The sequence below is a fragment of the Pleurodeles waltl genome, chromosome 1_1 (assembly GCF_031143425.1).
Source record: "Pleurodeles waltl isolate 20211129_DDA chromosome 1_1, aPleWal1.hap1.20221129, whole genome shotgun sequence".
NCBI lineage: Eukaryota > Metazoa > Chordata > Amphibia > Caudata > Salamandridae > Pleurodeles > Pleurodeles waltl.
In genome coordinates, this window is record NC_090436.1 from 242,761,181 (window position 1) to 242,777,946 (window position 16,766).

General features: G+C 39.5%; 1 protein-coding gene across 1 annotated transcript in view; it reads right to left on the reverse strand.

Moving 5' to 3' along the window:
* Positions 1-522: 522 nt before the first annotated feature.
* The window catches only part of PLCXD3 (phosphatidylinositol specific phospholipase C X domain containing 3), a 576,770-nt gene continuing 560,526 nt past the window's right edge, over positions 523-16,766 (reverse strand). Inside the window, exon 3 of the mRNA XM_069221446.1 lies at positions 523-8,062. Coding sequence (XP_069077547.1) covers positions 7,906-8,062 — 157 coding nt within the window. The 3' untranslated portion in view covers positions 523-7,905. The remainder of the gene's footprint in view (positions 8,063-16,766) is intronic.

Consider the following 16,766-nt stretch of genomic DNA (forward strand, 5'->3'; position numbering starts at 1 on the left):
AAATACTTGTCTAGCAAAACAATGAGTACTAACATATCTACAGACCCTTAGAAACTGGTGAAACATATAGCATCCTACTTCTCTAAAATCATATTTTGCCCAGTCTTAACTAATATGTTGCTCAAGAAATAAAGGATGTATATTCATTTTTTTATTTTAAGTTGCAGCTCCTTTCTTATTTCTCCAAAGCTTTGTGATTAGCAAGCGCGAAGGTGCTATGGTAAACATTGTGAGGGTTTGCAAGCAAGCCTGCTCTTCTGTGTCTGCTGTCATTTTACTGATTCGGGGTTCCAGCTTTGTTTTATACCTGTGGTATTGGCAAAGTTGCTATGAAAAACATTATACTTTAATGATGCACACAAAGGAATCTAGTGCATTTTCCCCTGTTTGTAATGATGACATACACTTCCAGTTCTAAAGATTACGATGAATTTTGGGAATTCACATTTCTTCGCTGTTTTATTTTGCGTATTTACTGTGCATATTTCTTTAGAAAGCACATACTTAGAGAGCAAAAAAGAACTGTATTCACAATACTTTTATTTCTACCACATTTTTATCAATAGTTAAGGCAAATATTTTAAATCATTTTGTAACCACTGACGGTTAAAAATCGCACATCAACATAGCAAAGAAGGAGAAGTTTGTAATTGAACATGTCCTTTCCAACAAGGCTACTTTTTATTTTTGCAGTTCACTAACAGTTAATAACGTAGTTTTCAATAAGAAGTTACAGGAGACAATTTCATTATTTTGATTGAAGCCACATTCATGACGAAAATGACACGGTCAACGCAAAGCACACAATTTTACAATGCCTACAAGCTCAAAAAAGGTACTAAGAACTGGTACAATATTTGTAATACATTGAAACATCTGGTTTAAGATATGATTATAGTTAACACGTTTCTTCTGGCATTGTGAGTGTGCTTAATACTGTCTTTCCTAAAGGAAAGGTAGGTGTGGGCTGTTAATCAGCAATAAATGTTTCCAAATCAGAAAGAAAGCCAATGTTACACCAAGCCTTCTTTCACTGACCCTTACTGCACATTCTATAGTTTCAATTCTTTACACTCTATGTTTAATCAAAATAACAAACACTCCTATTCCAAAAGCTTGTTTAACCACAGTGAAAAATGGCACAATGCATCAAAAACAGAAAATGACCAGTCTTCTTAAAGCATATTTATTAAACAGGTTTACAGGCTAAGGTGCCGCCATTACAACCAGGAGACCAGGATTCTAATGCTGGCTTTGGCATTTGATTAAAATATTGTATGAATCCGGGAAAGTCCCTTTATTTCCCTATGCCTCAAATGTTTTATAGGTGTAATGTAATTAGATTTTTTTTAAAAAAACAATTGTATGACTTGCTGTCTAGTACTGTTCAAACTACATGCTCCCATCTGCACTCTCTATCATATTTTAGTTGCTGTACTCCTGCTTCAGGAAAGCTGCCCTCTCCACACAGACATATACTGGTTCAAGTACACCACTAAATGTTTGCAGTATTCCTACTATAATAAAATAAAATCCTCTTTATGTACTCTATTGCCTTTCGGATCTGGGTATATGACCGTACTACTTCAAATACCCCAATAATATCAATGTCCAAGGTGAGTGATCTGTTCACAAAACATATCTGTCTCCATTTAAAATTCAAGACCAGGTCTAAATTTTCCAGAAACACAAGACTCTATATGTGTCACTAAAGTCTACACTTCCACAACATTAGACGGAATTGTGAACATGTTAAATAGCCCTTAGGTGGACAAACAATATTGCTGATTTCATACTCATTCTATTCTGCCTGAGGGAGGGAACAGTACTGTTCAAACAGCAGAAACATTGGCTTCCCTGGTAAATGATAGGACGAGATGTCATTCTCTAGTAATATGTGGCTTTACTAAAGGACTTAAATTCTTGTTGGCAACGTGGACAATCCTGAAATTGAAAAAGGTGTCTAGACCGTGTGGAATGTGCCAAAGTTGGAGAGTTGTCAAGTTTTATCATAATTGTAACGCAAACACCAAATTAAAAAAACAATATTTCTTTCCCAAACTAGTGAAAATAAAAGCTTCTTGTGCTCCCATTTTTTGGTAAAAAGTAAACTGTGCTTCTTTTTTTACAGTTAAAATAATCTTGATATTTCTTTGAATGTTAATCCGTCCCCAAAGTTATTAAGTTTGTGTTTCATGGTGCATGTCCTTGCTATTGGTGGAAGTCCATAAACCACAGCAGGGCAAGCTTCTTTAAGCATAGCCTGGGTCATATGTAACATACAGTAAAGAGTGATTCGCCTCAGTAAATAAATAAGGAAATACTTATAATACTATGTTGGCTAAGTACAATAAACGAAGGTGAGAAAGGTACAGACCTAAATTACGAATAAAACAAGATTTTACTCCATAGAATTCATGGAAGAAATATGGTGGGCCACAAACGAGGCCCTTATTTATGTTTTTTGATAAACTGCGTGGTTTTGTGTGCCCCTCCCACTCCCATATTTTCTGTAGTGTCTTTATTCATCTTTAGTCTTTCTTTCATTTCCTTTAAGAAAGACTTCTGGTTAACCTTCGTTTTTATCCATACCACAATTGTCCTTAATTTTATATACGTCCCAAATTTCTTTTAGGTCCAAACTCATTGATTCCAATTTTGGTATGCTCATCGTGGCCTGCGGTCATTTTCATAACCATTAAGCGTCACCTTGCTCTGCATTTATGAACATGGCTTAAGAAGGGACAGACCATTTGTACTTGTGCATGTTTCACAGCTGAGTCACCTGCTGCAATGGTAATAAAGAACCCTTTCAATCTATTCAATGGGCCTTGTTACTCTAAATACAAATAGGACATGTTAAACATTTCTTAAGGTGCTCTAACAGATAGATACCATTTCTGCAATTTCATTTTTAGTGGGAAGTAATCTGCCACTGTTCTGTCGAACATCTTTAAGATTATTGGACTAACAGAGCCTATTTTTCACCTGCGTTTTCACTTACCACTTAAGTGTGTCACATTCTCGAGGAATTGTTTGAATTCAAAAACATGTTTCATTTTTTATTTTAATCTGTGGCCTTTTGACCTTCATGTTTAGCTCTGAGCTACAATGGTGTTAAAATTGCATTGCATAAGTGTTTTTAATAAACCACTGAGAGAACCCTCTGTTTTCTATTCATCAGTATTGTACTTCTGTATACCTTGTGCGATAATGTGCGGGGGATAAGAAAGACAGGCAATTTGTAATGAGCACAACCAATCAATGAATAGCAAATTATTTTCAGGTGAACTAAGACTCTTCAACAGACTGGCCCCATGCGCAGTAGTTTTCTTAAGTTAAGTTCTTTAACTAGTTCTTTTAGTTAATGGTGTGTTATTCTGATTTATGTCAAATCTATTGTAAAATGTCAGTGGCACCTAAGGCACTGCTGATATTTGCATGGATAGAATAATTAATTTCAGAAGACAAATACAGCTGCTTCGGAAGTCATTGTACTGAAAGGGAGGTATGGTATCCTTAATTGACCTAAATATCTTGCAACAACGTCAAAAGATTAATCAGATAATCGTATATGTTAAAACAAATCATATTAGGCTACACTTTTAAGTAACAGAGAGAGCACGTATTGTGCACCCCTTATAGATATGTGCTCTTTGAAATGACATAGGCAGCTTCATGGGCCTGAGCTATCAAAAAACGTCCACATATGCATAACCTGGCCATTTGCCTAGGTATTAAGGCTCAATTCTCTAGAAGTGACCAGAGACGTATACAATATGTTGTTAGTCCTACCTAAAAAGATGGATGAGTTTGCACCTCACAAAAAATGAAAAGGATATAAAAGCACGTCCATTACTAAGATCAATCTGGTGAGTGTGGGTTTCACAAAACCACTGTACCACTATTTCAAGTCTTTGTTTTTACAGCATTGCAATATTGCCCTGATATACTCAATCATGGATATAATTGTCCCGTAAACTCAAGTTTCTTTTGGCTGTAATAAGAACTCCTCTGTAATAAGCAAAATGTATTATATTATAATACAGTAGTGACTGTGCGTTCTGATGATGCATAACGCAGTAGCAGGCTCACTCTAGAGATCACCCACCTTTCTCAATGAGAGAAGATGACAGGTAAGTAGATGGCCCTCTGCCTCCTGCATCTCCAGAAAGGGATGTGTTGGAGTGTTCAGTTGGGTAGCACTCAAATGTGTGAGGTGCTCTCCTGACTGCCATCTTCTATTATATATATATATATATATATATATATATATATATATATATACAGCCAGGAGCTCTCAGCGGATACAATAAAATGATTTCTACAGAGATTATGACACAGGTGAACTGAGGAGATGGAAGAATCATGATACCAAGTAACGTGAAGACAAGAGGGCACACCAGCATGTATTTACAGATAAGAAGGATGAGGGAAGATGGACGGACTCTACCAAGAATGGAATACCCCAAACAAGCATCAGGCACAAGTTGCCTCAGAGTTATGTGACCCTATAAACGTACTTCACCTGAACTCACTCTGTGCCTTGGAATATGCAGTAATTTCAAAAAAATTTGTTTTTTTCAAATATAGGCCCATATTTATACTTTTTTTTTGCACTGCGCCCTCTATGATTCCCATGCAATAATGGGGATTATGCCTTTTCCCCCCGGATTGGGGAATAACATATGGGCTCTGAAATACAAGGTCCAAACTGCAGACATTTACCACCTGCTTCAAACAAGAGGTAAAAGGTTGAGGGACTTTTTTGTGCTCATGAGGGGACAAAAGGATGCAGGGGGCTGTAAGAGAGCACGCTTCCTTTTCCACAGTGAGGGGAAGTGTGATCTGCTCCCCATAGTTCAGGATGGGTCCTGCAAGAACTGCTGCCTCCAGTCCCCATAGCCCACCTATATTGCCATGTCCATTGTGTTGGGAGCGGAATTAAGAGGTCTGGAGTTCGAGAGTCCAGTAAAAATGCTAGGTCCTTAAAACTATGAAATGAAGAGTAGCCTAGAGTGATATCCCCTTGAGGATACTGCTCTGGGTCAATCATAACGGAGGCTAATAAGTTTTTAACTTGGAGTATCTCTGGACAATGACTTTGGTAGTTATATGTTTTTGACATAAATAGTCTTAATAAGCTAATTGCAAATTGATTAGAATACCTGGGAAATTAAGTGCATATTGATTTTACTAAAGGAATGTACATAACTAGTGGATGTAGTATCAGGTAATAGCATGACAATTTCTTCTAAACCCAGCTGAGGTGTCAAATGCTGAGTGTGTGTGCAACAAATACCCATGTTACTTTATTGCTATTGTTCCACCCTTCTTTTTGTGTCTTTCTTTATAATTTGAAATTGCCTATCCAAACTGTATGATATCAACTTTCATTTATAGCTGGGCCTACTGCTTAATTCTCAACTAGTGCTCTGAAGCAACATTCTGGTAGCAAACTCACCTACATATAAGTAAATACAATTCCATACCACAGATATCATATTGTTACTGCAATTCCATCTATGAGAGATGATTTTAGCCACAAATGGCACTGATGGACGAAAACAGAAAAACTTTATTCAATCAGATTTCAAATATGATATCCCGCCTCCTGCTTCAATCTACTATGCCTTTCATGCATCTAGGAACATACAATGGCATAATATTGCCTTGCTTGAAGTCAACAGACAATGTTGCTTTAAAATTCTGCTCACAATCGGCATGGGGAACATCGTGGGGTTGAGGATTTAGCGCCCAAGACCGAAACCTAATTATTATAGAGATTAATCTTAAAATCAAGGAGATTTTTTTTTCTTGATGGGGCATACAGCTGTCAAATGTGAATCTAAGCAAAATTAAAAAAAATTCTAAATTAAGTAACTTGGTTAGAAGAATGACCTGATTCATTTCATACCAGACACAGCAGGCTGGAAAATCTAGATCAGTGAAAACGTGAAGCACTTCATAAAATGGAAATATGTAGGTAAACAGAAATCCTTATTCAGCAGTTGTGACATCTTGATGTAAACAACAGCATACAACATATCTTTGGCATTAAAAAAAACAGAACTGGATAGGTGACTGCATTTCTCAAAGTGGTAAGTGGGTACAGCACCTATAGTGATCTGTGTGCAACCTGAAGGTCACAAGGTCTGATCACAGTAAACTTTTTATCATTCCGAGTTTCATAAGTGGAGAAACATTGTGGAAAGAGCAATACTTGCTGTCCCAGTTCTCACAAAAAAAAAAAATTAAATGTTTGACAAGTACAAATCTATTATTATTTGAAGACCATTGACCTCTTGTTTGTTACAAATTTAAAGTGTCACAATATAGCATTACAGCCCACTGCAGAGGACTAAATGGTTGTTAAAGGTTCTGAACCCGAGCTATGTGCTTGAGCCACAGGCAAAGTCATATAAAGAAGGAGAAGGCCTTTAGCAAATGGTCTAGCACAAGGCTGATGGGCTATTAGAACACTCCACTCACTGAGGGTAGAATGCTCTACATTAAAAAACAAGAAACAGAAATACAAACATTGGAATGTTGGAGCAGCACATGTATACCAGACATTGTTAGTCCTGAGCCTCGTCGTTGTCTTCAATGAATCTTCCAATGTTCTAAATAAAGTTAATATCAATTGAAGTGTATGGACTAAATATAGAGACAATACAAAAAAGAGAACAATATAACGTTTGCTTGGAATGCAGATTCACAAGTGACTGAGAGCTGTTGACATTTAGGTGTTGTTTCTGTTGAGTAGAACAATTATGCAATGTCTTAATGATGCTGAGCACAGATGTATAACTCAGAAAAGAGGACGAATAACTTAATAAGATTTCAAGATATGTCTTGCACATGTATATTATGTCAGATTCCATATAATGGATCCAAATGTGCACTCTTTGCATATTCATCGGTTTGTTTTCTGTTTGGTTTTGTGTGTTAGCCCCAGCTATATGATTTTTTGCAACCTTAACTCTTGACACAATGACAACTACAAAAAGCGTTTTCTGGCAATTGTTACATGAACAATCTTACAAACCATCACTTTATTTTAACATGTACATTGCCAAATTTAGCTGGTGGTGGTTTTAAGGCTTAGCACAAGGAAAGCATAGCTACAAAAAATATTTTAATAAGTATCTAAAGCACATATATTATAACTCATAAATGATGTATAAAGCAAAATATAAAGCAACTAAAATGGCAAGTTTGACTGCCCGAAACACTATTAAGGACTGGCGTTTGCACTGTAAATAAAAATTGACCACAGTTGATTACAAAGTAAGTCAATGTCTCGAAAAAATATAACACAACCATTTTTATCATTGGAACGTTGTCCATTTAAAAGTGCTTTGCTGGTTTGTGCTCATTGTGTAGCCTACTTGAACAGAGACCTCTGTACCTGGCTAGGTTTTCATAACATTCACGTTGGCCCTGCTAAACAAAATGTAAGACATTTAACTAAGTCTAAATACACTTGGACACGTACATCTTCACTGAATTTGAAATAAATCCTCCTGACCCACACAAAGTGGCCCTTCAGTCTAGCAGATAAAGCCTTGATGTCTATATTTTAATCATAAAGGGCAACACATACCAACATTTTGGTTTGTAAGAGGACATCATTACGAACAAGTCTACTATGTCCACTGAATTCTAATGGTTTTGTGACAATGTGTATGTGGCCCCTCCAAACCAGCTTGACTTATACAATCTAACCTTCCTTTTCAAATGAAAAAATAACTTAACAGCCTAGAAAAGGAATACAATAAGAAAATGAACCTTCTTTTCTCATCCACTACCAGTTCGAAACACTGCAGATTCATGGTAGATCTGTGTGCAAACTTTCTCACTACAAGGAATATCAAATCATCTACAGCATTAACAGATATATTATCAAGTGGTGTTGGCTTCCCCTTCGTCCAAGAGGTAGTTGAGCTTGATGACTGTGCCGATAAATTCACCAAGTTCTACGAAATCTGCAGTGATGATATTGATGCCGCTTTCTCCTGGTTTCTGCGTCCGGACCCAATGCATCATTGCTGGGAGAGCTCTGGTGAGAAAGAAGGAGTAAAGTTATCACAAAGGAACATAAACCAATGGAAGATTTGAGCAAATGTTTTTGGTGTCTCCAATTTTGTAATATGATTATTTTAATAGGCAGTGGTACTTTTGAACGTGAAGCATGACTATTGCCTATCGTTTTAGGAGCCACCATTCAAAAAGTCATTGTTACACTGAGGCAATACAGGTACGAATCTACACAGCTAAATGACACATTTAAAATGATGTAATTAATACAGGTGTGAGTTCAAACCAACAGCACTTTTTGCAACAACTTCTCCTCTGCTAACTTGTTCAAACACATTTAAATTAATTGTTTTAGAGCCTTTTCTTTCCGAAATTAACAAAAAAGTATATATATATATATATATGCATATATATATATATGTATATATATATATATATATATAAGATATAGTCAAGACAACGCAACAGACTCTCGGGATCCACTTAACAAGGCAAGATGGAAGAAATTGCGCACAGCCAACTAATAGTTGAGATTACGAACCCTTGTGATATTTATACTTTATTAAGATGATATAGAAAACGATTTCTGGGGTAGAGATGGTTGTATGTCTTCTGTACTTCACTTAGAAGTTTGCTGGACTTTGATATATGCTGCTTTGTACCTGGAACAAGTCCTTATTTTGAGGGCAAAATGGTGTTTTACATCTGAATAACTGTTACATTGCATGCGACACCTAGAACCTTGAGCCAAACACGCTTTAATTTAAATGGGCCTAAGTGCTGTGCTGAAATAGACAAGAGAAACAGTTTGCGTATGATATGCAAATTTTGCTCAACATTCTCAATATGTGCACTGTACTGGAGAATAACTACCATAAATAGTCTCTTTGACCGATTTAACTTCCATTAACATTTTTTTTTAAACCGATTTTATTGCATGGCTTTATCTGAAACCCTTTTTTCTGGACGTGGCATTTTCTCTAGAAAGAGCCTGTAGGAACCTGGAAGTGAAAAAATCTGGAAACGGATTCACTTATGATGACGCAGAAAAAGAGGGTTCGATATATATTCATGTACACTGTGTAACCGACATATATATTGAAGTGTGATTTTAAGTAAAAGAAATAGTGTACGAGGGAAATTGTGCCCTCGGGGCAGTTCGCCATCATTATAAACGAGCTTTATTAATCATGAAGTATTAAAAATTTATTAATCCGTCATAATCGCAAATGTATGCCATGATTTCTTGTTTGAAAACTGTTTTGCTTAGCTTCAATTTAGTACAGGCTTTGGCCTAGTTGCTTGGTTTCAAATTCTAACTGCGTGATTCTTTTTTTTCCTTGAATTAATGAAATATATTCTTGCTTGAAGTTGTATTTTTCCAGTAGAAACTGGCTGGTACACTTATCTCCAAGGTTTCGTGCTAGGCCGGTTACATCCCCTTTGATACAAGGTCAGTCTCTGCAGGTGCGGAGAATGAAGGTACAGATAGTAAAATAATTGGCAAACCATGATACAATTTGTGTTCCAAGGCGCCAAGGACAGTGTATGCATAAATGGGCGCTAGTAAAAGACAATTTTTGATTGGACAATTTGAAGCCAACCTATGAACCCTCCAATGGAAGACCCTACAGAATTTGGAATGTTTCTTACTTAAACCCACCGGACAAAGAGAAGTCAGCCATTTTCCTCGATGCCAGTTTGAAGCCTGATGCCAGACTCCATTTTGGACGACACCCTGATGCCCTTTTCTCTATCTGAGAGAAAGAGACTTTAAGAATTCTCACCCTAGAGACTTTAACTTTGATTTGCCCCGTCTTGCCCATGCAGTAACTTTGCCCTATTCTCCTTGCCGTTGCAAGGAAGCTTGCCCTTAACTTTGCCCCTTTGAAATTTGCCCCATGCTGATCAACCGGTACCTGAAGGACGAAGACTTTTCTTGAATGCTGATTGTATTTGGTAAATATGAAAGGATAAATGTATTATGCATTGTGTTTTTTTTCCTTTTAGGTACCAACTGCTATTTTGATAGGATCCTAGCTAGAACTTTTCCAAATTTGTGTTGACTAAATTCGTTTTGCATGAAGTCCCACATGCCAATGCTAATTAGAGGTTAGTCGAGGTATTCATTCAATGTATCATGAAGAATTGAAATCTTGTTATGCTGACCGAATGTATGCAATTAGTCAAATACAGTTAGTCACATTGGTGATTTGCATTGATATAACAGAGTGTATCATTATTCAGATTTTGCATAGATTGCGTTTCTTCCGCCGTTATGGACAGCTAGTAATGTTCATATACATATATCAATTGGTTTTGAGACACATATATATCGTGCTAGCTTTGTTAATATAGGGAAATAAATTCACTAACTTTTAATAAACTGGTGTGGTTATTCATGACTGAAAGGTCATGGTGCGCCGAAATACCAACTGTTATTGATTTCTGATGTGTTATATTGATCTATTAAGTGAGTGCCGATAACCGATTACAACAGTTATTGATTATTGATCTGAGTGACTCGACTATTGAGGATGAGGAGAGCCCGACTCGGTTAAAAGATTCACCGACCTCCAACGTGTCCAGGTACAGGTAATTTATAAGGGCTGGACGCGTTATCAGTAGATGGTAGCAGAGATTGATGGTTTAGCCCTTTGGGACCCCATCCGAACAATAGACAGAGTCAGGTTAGAATTTTCTTTGATAAAACAAGTTGGAGAGATGATGATGCCCTAAGTCCCCGATGACTTTCCCGGGATCTCGGAGCTTGCGAATGAGGAACATGCAGGTATGAGAACGGTCTCAGCGTTTCTAGTGACGGTATGAGTGAAGTTAGGGTTTCGCGCTTGCACAGCTTATCGCCGCAGATTAATTGAGAAGTTTGTGAGGATTTTAAGGGGGGTTAAAAGATATTAGAGGAGTGTTACTCCAAAAGGTGTGAGAGTAGGGAAGTCGTCGAACTTCACATGTGTGTGGCGCTTTGAGCAGAAAAATTGTCCACGTGGTTGTTGATGTTGAGACGGGCCCTGCGAGGTCAAGAGACTCCGGAGTATGTTGAAAAGTGTATGTGACACTTGTTTGATGTTGTGATCTGGTCGGTTTAATAGGTTGATCGGGCGTGGTCAACAAGTCGGTATGAATGTTGCAGAGTGAAAGAAAACTTCGACTTTGAGATTTGACGAATTCTAAAGTGCACTAGAATAGTTCATTGATCAGTTGAGAGTAAAGTTTGCGGGTCAAATTTTGCTTGCGAAAGTGGGAAACCGAGAAAGATGGAACAACTGCCGAGGCTAGTGAAAAATCCCTAAGGTTTCTGAAGCGGTTGTGTTACCCTTCCTGTAGTAAACCGACAGATCTGTTTTATTCTTTTGGTTAAGTGCTCGCGTTACATTGCAGAAATTAGTTTATGAGTGAAGCCGAATGAAAAGAGGACAAGCCGCAGGACTTTGTCAGCCGCAGTGTGTGAGTGTGACGTCACTAGGAGCCGCGCTGGGATAGGTCGGTTGGTGAGAAGGGTCGCGCACGGATTGGACGCAGTCCGTGAAGCGCAATTGGAAGGGGAAAGGCAAGCGAAGAGTATTCCGGGAATTAAAGTCACTTATTGATTACATATTGTCAGAAAAACAAAAGACGGAAGGATGAAATTTTTCAAAGCATTTAAGAGTGCCATGAGGGGAGATGTTTATATTAAAGCAAATGTAGGAGAAGAAACACCGCCTGAGGGTACACCAGCTTACATCGTCATTGAAGAAAAGGGTGTAGCGCCGTGTCTTTGGCTAAAGCAATGGTGCAAATTAACAGAAAAACATGGAAGTGTAGCGTTCCCTATCCACGGGTCGTTTAACCTAAGGGTTTTAGAAAATCTGAGGTTTGCGCTATACGACATGAAAGTACCCCCAAGGCCAGCACAGTTTGAGGCATTGGCAATTTGAGAGCTAATAGCTAGAAATCAACAACAAAAGAAATTTGAGACAAGAATAAGGAAAGTAGAAAAGACCCTAGCGGATGCTAGATGGGACAGCACACAAAAGGTTTGGAGATCAGACGTATTGCAGGGAATTAAATTGTTTCCAGCGATTGCCGAGGAAGAGGAGACGGAAGGAAGGAAAGCCACCTGTAAGACAAACAGGAGTCAGTCCAGGGAAGGAGAGAGCAATAGAAACTCGAAAAGGGGAGACGAGTCAGATGATGAGGAGTTCATTATACAATTACTGAATGATCGCCCACCACCATATGTGGAAAGCGAAAAAGGCTCAAGCATTAGTACTGCCCCTCCAGAACCAATACAGGGTAATGTGACGCCAAATTTTAGAAGATCTCAGAGGCCGAGCAGTTCTGACATGCCTTTCTCACCACGAATACCACGGGTTCAGAGGATGTACCCAGACGTGCCAACATTGAAACCTGCTGATAACTATCAGCCACAGGTCCAAAGGCACTATTGCGATGAGCATAATGTAGGAATGACTTCCGATTCAATGGCGCAGGGAGGACAAAACTATCAGAGACCGACATTGATTCAAGCTGAATCAACACAGTTCTCGATGCCCCAAAAGCAGACACCAGAAGTGCGAGTGGTAGAAAGCCAGTTAGGTATGCCAGCAATGATGAACCACAATGTGGGGATTAACATGCCACAGAATTCGGGGAACAGACAGAATCCAGATGCAATATCTCTACCTATCACTGTAGGTCCACCAGTACCACTGTACATACAGGCAAATTCAAGCACCAGCGACCAAGGGTTAATGATACAGAATGGGACAGGGAGAAGATGCATAGAAACCACTCCAGAGACAACTCCGATAGCGGCACTGCCAAATGGATCTGGGTCCTTGTCGGAGTTTAGTCCAATTCCAATTTGTGCTCCGTCAACCGTGGTAAGGTCACATCCACCACTATTAGTACCGTTAACCTCACAGACTGAAACATTACAGAAACCGTCGATGGCAGTTGATGTAACTGCTACATTGATGGGACTGAACGCGCAACAGTTGACACAATGGTTCAACAGCCTGAACTCCCCACAGAGTACATCAAGCGGAAAGGGAGAAGAATACCTGAATAAAATAAGGTTGGGTATGGAGGCAGACGAACTGGTAGAGGGAACAATGGGTTTGAACAGATTAGAATCATACACAGAGGAAGAACTAAGATACATGTGCCCTAGGATTACAAGAGAAGTGAGCAACATACATAAGAAGTTACAAGAAATTGCAGACAGAAACGAGATCGATATAGGTAAGACCAAACACCTGAGCAGAAGTTACAGGTTAGACTTTGAGATAAAAGATTTTGAACACATGAGATCCGCAGGAATGAAAACACACCTTAAAGAGATACTGCAGGGTGCACAGGTTTGGAGATGTTTAGACAAGTGGGAAAGCAGGTGGGTCAAGAAAAAGGATAAAAAGAAGGAAAACACTTCAGAACGAAGTGAGAAAAAACAACAGAATGACGATCTGATAACCATGTTACCAATGAGAGAGACAGCAGGGGGAAAACTTGTGCATGTACCATGGCACAGGTGCGATATTCAATCCTTTACGGATGACTTTCCCAAATTGAGAGAGAAGCCGATAGAGTGGTATCAACAAACGGATAGATTTGTGAAACTCGCGAAGTGTCTCTGGGAAGACCTGAATACCTTATTTGAAATTGTGGTTCCGGCTGATTTGTGGGAAGATTGTAAAAGGGCTGTAGGTTGGCCGACGAGTGAACCAGAGAGAGATAGGGACACAGGTGCGCCATCACCTATGGTAATGAGTTTGTACCACAAGGTGATCGAGCACTTGAAAACCAAGGTTGCGTCGAAAAATGTGGATTGGCAAAGAATTGACAGGACCGCTCAAGAGGTTAAAGAATCTATACACGCGTATTATGAGAGGTTGTTGAAAGCATTTAAAAATTACAGTGGCACGGAAACGATTGAACCAAAAGACATGCTCCATTTTGTGTTCAGGTTTGTGGAAGGGCTGAGACCCGAAATTAGCCAGATGATTAAATCGCATTTGATTTGTTGGCAGTCAAAGTCGATCGATGAAGTGTTGAATTATACAAAATACTGCAGTGATGAGATTGAGACAAATCAGAAAAGATTGAAGGAAAAGGTGATGGTGATGCAGCTCAGAGCAGCTCAGACAGGTTTACAAGGTTTGCAAGGGTTTCAACAACAGATGCCGCAGCAGCAACAACAGGGAAATGTTATGTTTCAGCCACAGATGAGAGGCAGAGGTCGAGGAGTTTTTGTGAATAATGGTCCAGATTTGAATACCGTTATGATTCCAAATGGTATACAGGCAATGAAGAAGGTGATGCCATGTCACACGTGCGGAATTGTCGGGCATTGGAAACAGGAGTGCCCAATGATGGTGCAGGAAGGTGTAGGTCAGCAAAACAATGATGTCAATGCATTTCAGACTATGAGAGGACCGAAACTGAGAGGTCCGAATCCACATTTTCAAAACAATATGAACCAGATGCAGGGTCTACAACCCATGCAACCGCAACAGGTGCAAATGCCTCGTGTGCAAATGACACAATTGCAGCCAATGCAACAGCAGTTTCCTATGGTACCTAATCAGCAAATGCAAATACCCTTAGCACCAATGAATCAGCAGCAAGCAATGCTTCCTCAACAGGTCACGGGTCAAGGAATGAATCAAAATGACACAGTACATCAGTTCCCGTTACACAGTGAGAATGGAATAAACGATGCATGGGAGAGTGAAAGTTCAGATGAGGAGGGAAATTGTGTGCTTGCAGCATCCTTGGAAGTTGATCAAAAGGGCCCGTATGTGGAGGGAAGAGTTATGGGCCATCGTGTTTCATTCTTGGTTGACACAGGAGCTACACGTTCCACTGTTAGGAGCATTGAAGTACCAAATCTGCCACTTTCAGTGAGAACAGTTCAAGTAGTGGGAGTAGCAAACAGGTACCTGACGAACCCAATCACAGATCCAGTACAAGTCAGAATTGGTAACTATCAAGGGTCACATAATTTTGTGGTATGTGACTCAAGCCCGATATCACTGTTAGGGAGAGACCTATTGTGCAAATTGGGATGTTCGATTACGTGTTCGAACGATGGAATTAGAATTCAGACGAGCAGTGATGGGGAAGAAGAGGACAGTGTAGAAGGGGATGAGATGGAAACTGTTGATGAAGAATATCCTCTGATTACCCTTTTTCCGATGATCACTGAAGCAGATATTCCAGCTGAATTACGGGAAACAGTCGGAAAAGAAGTGTGGGATATGACAGGAAAAGAGGTGGGATTGGTGAAAGGAGTGGAACCAGTGAAAGTGACCGTAAAACCCAATGTAACCTTTCCCCAGACCCCACAATACCATATGGCACAAGACACCCTCATGAAAGTCGCCCAACTCATTGACGAGTTTGTAAAACAGGGAGTACTGAAAGAAGTGTTAAGCAGTCCATGTAATTCACCAATAATGGGACTAATAAAGCCAAGTGGAAAGGTCCGAATTGTGCAGGACTTGAGGAAAATAAATGACATCATAATTAAATGCTGCCCTGTAGTACCAAATCCAGCTGTGATAATGTTTCAAGTCCCTTGCGATGCCGAGTGGTTCTCAGTCATCGACTTGTCACAAGCATTCTTTTCGGTGCCTCTTCATGAGGACAGCCAATTTCTCTTTTGTTTCAAATTCTTAGACAGAGTTTACAGTTGGTGTCGAATTCCTCAAGGGTTTTCGGAGTCACCATCAATTTTCAATCAGATTCTAAAGAAAGACTTGGAAGCGTTAGAATTGCCATTCGAGTCAACCCTAGTACAGTACATTGATGACTTACTGATTGCATCCAAGACAGAAAGTGACTGCACAGCCGACACCATTGCCCTATTGAACCACTTGGGAAGGAATGGACACAAGGTGTCTCCTTCAAAATTGCAGTTCTGTTAGTAGAAAGTGAAATATTTGGGTCATCAAATAGAGAAAGGGCCACGGAGAATAATGAAGGAAAGAATAACAAGTGTACTTCAAATGAGTCCACCAAAGACGAGGAGGGAGGTGAGGACGTTTTTGGGGATGGTGAGCTACTGTCGCCAATGGATTCCCAACTTCTCAACTCTAGCAAAACCTTTACTGAAACTGACCCAGAAGGATGCATTGGATGAAATTGAGCTGAAAGGAGATGAGATGGATGCTTTTATTGAATTGAAAGAATGCATGTGCAGGGCTCCAGCTTTAGGTATGCCTGATTACACAAAGCCTTTCACATTGTTTTGTCATGAACGTGATGCATGTTCCTTGTCTGTCTTGACCCAAGCCCATGGTGGCATAAACAGACCAGTAGCGTATTTTTCAGCTACTTTGGATCCGGTCGCAGCAGCACTGCCAGGGTGTTTGCGCGCCGTAGCAGCAGTTGGTATCAGCCTCACTCAGAGTGAAGGAATAGTGATGGGACACCCATTAACAGTCATGGTCCCTCACTCAGTCGAGATACTTTTGACACGTTCCCGAACACAGCACATGACTGGTGCTAGACTCACAAGGTACGAAACAATAATTCTGGGATCACCTAATGTGCAGCTGAAAAGGTGCACTACGTTGAATCCAGCAACCTTGTTTCCCAGTGAAAATGCTGAAATTGAGAACGCTGAAGACATCGAGCACGACTGTCTTCAGGTGACTGAATTTTGCACCAAACCAAGGCCTGATATCAAAGATACCAAATTAGAAGAAAATGATCAAATCATT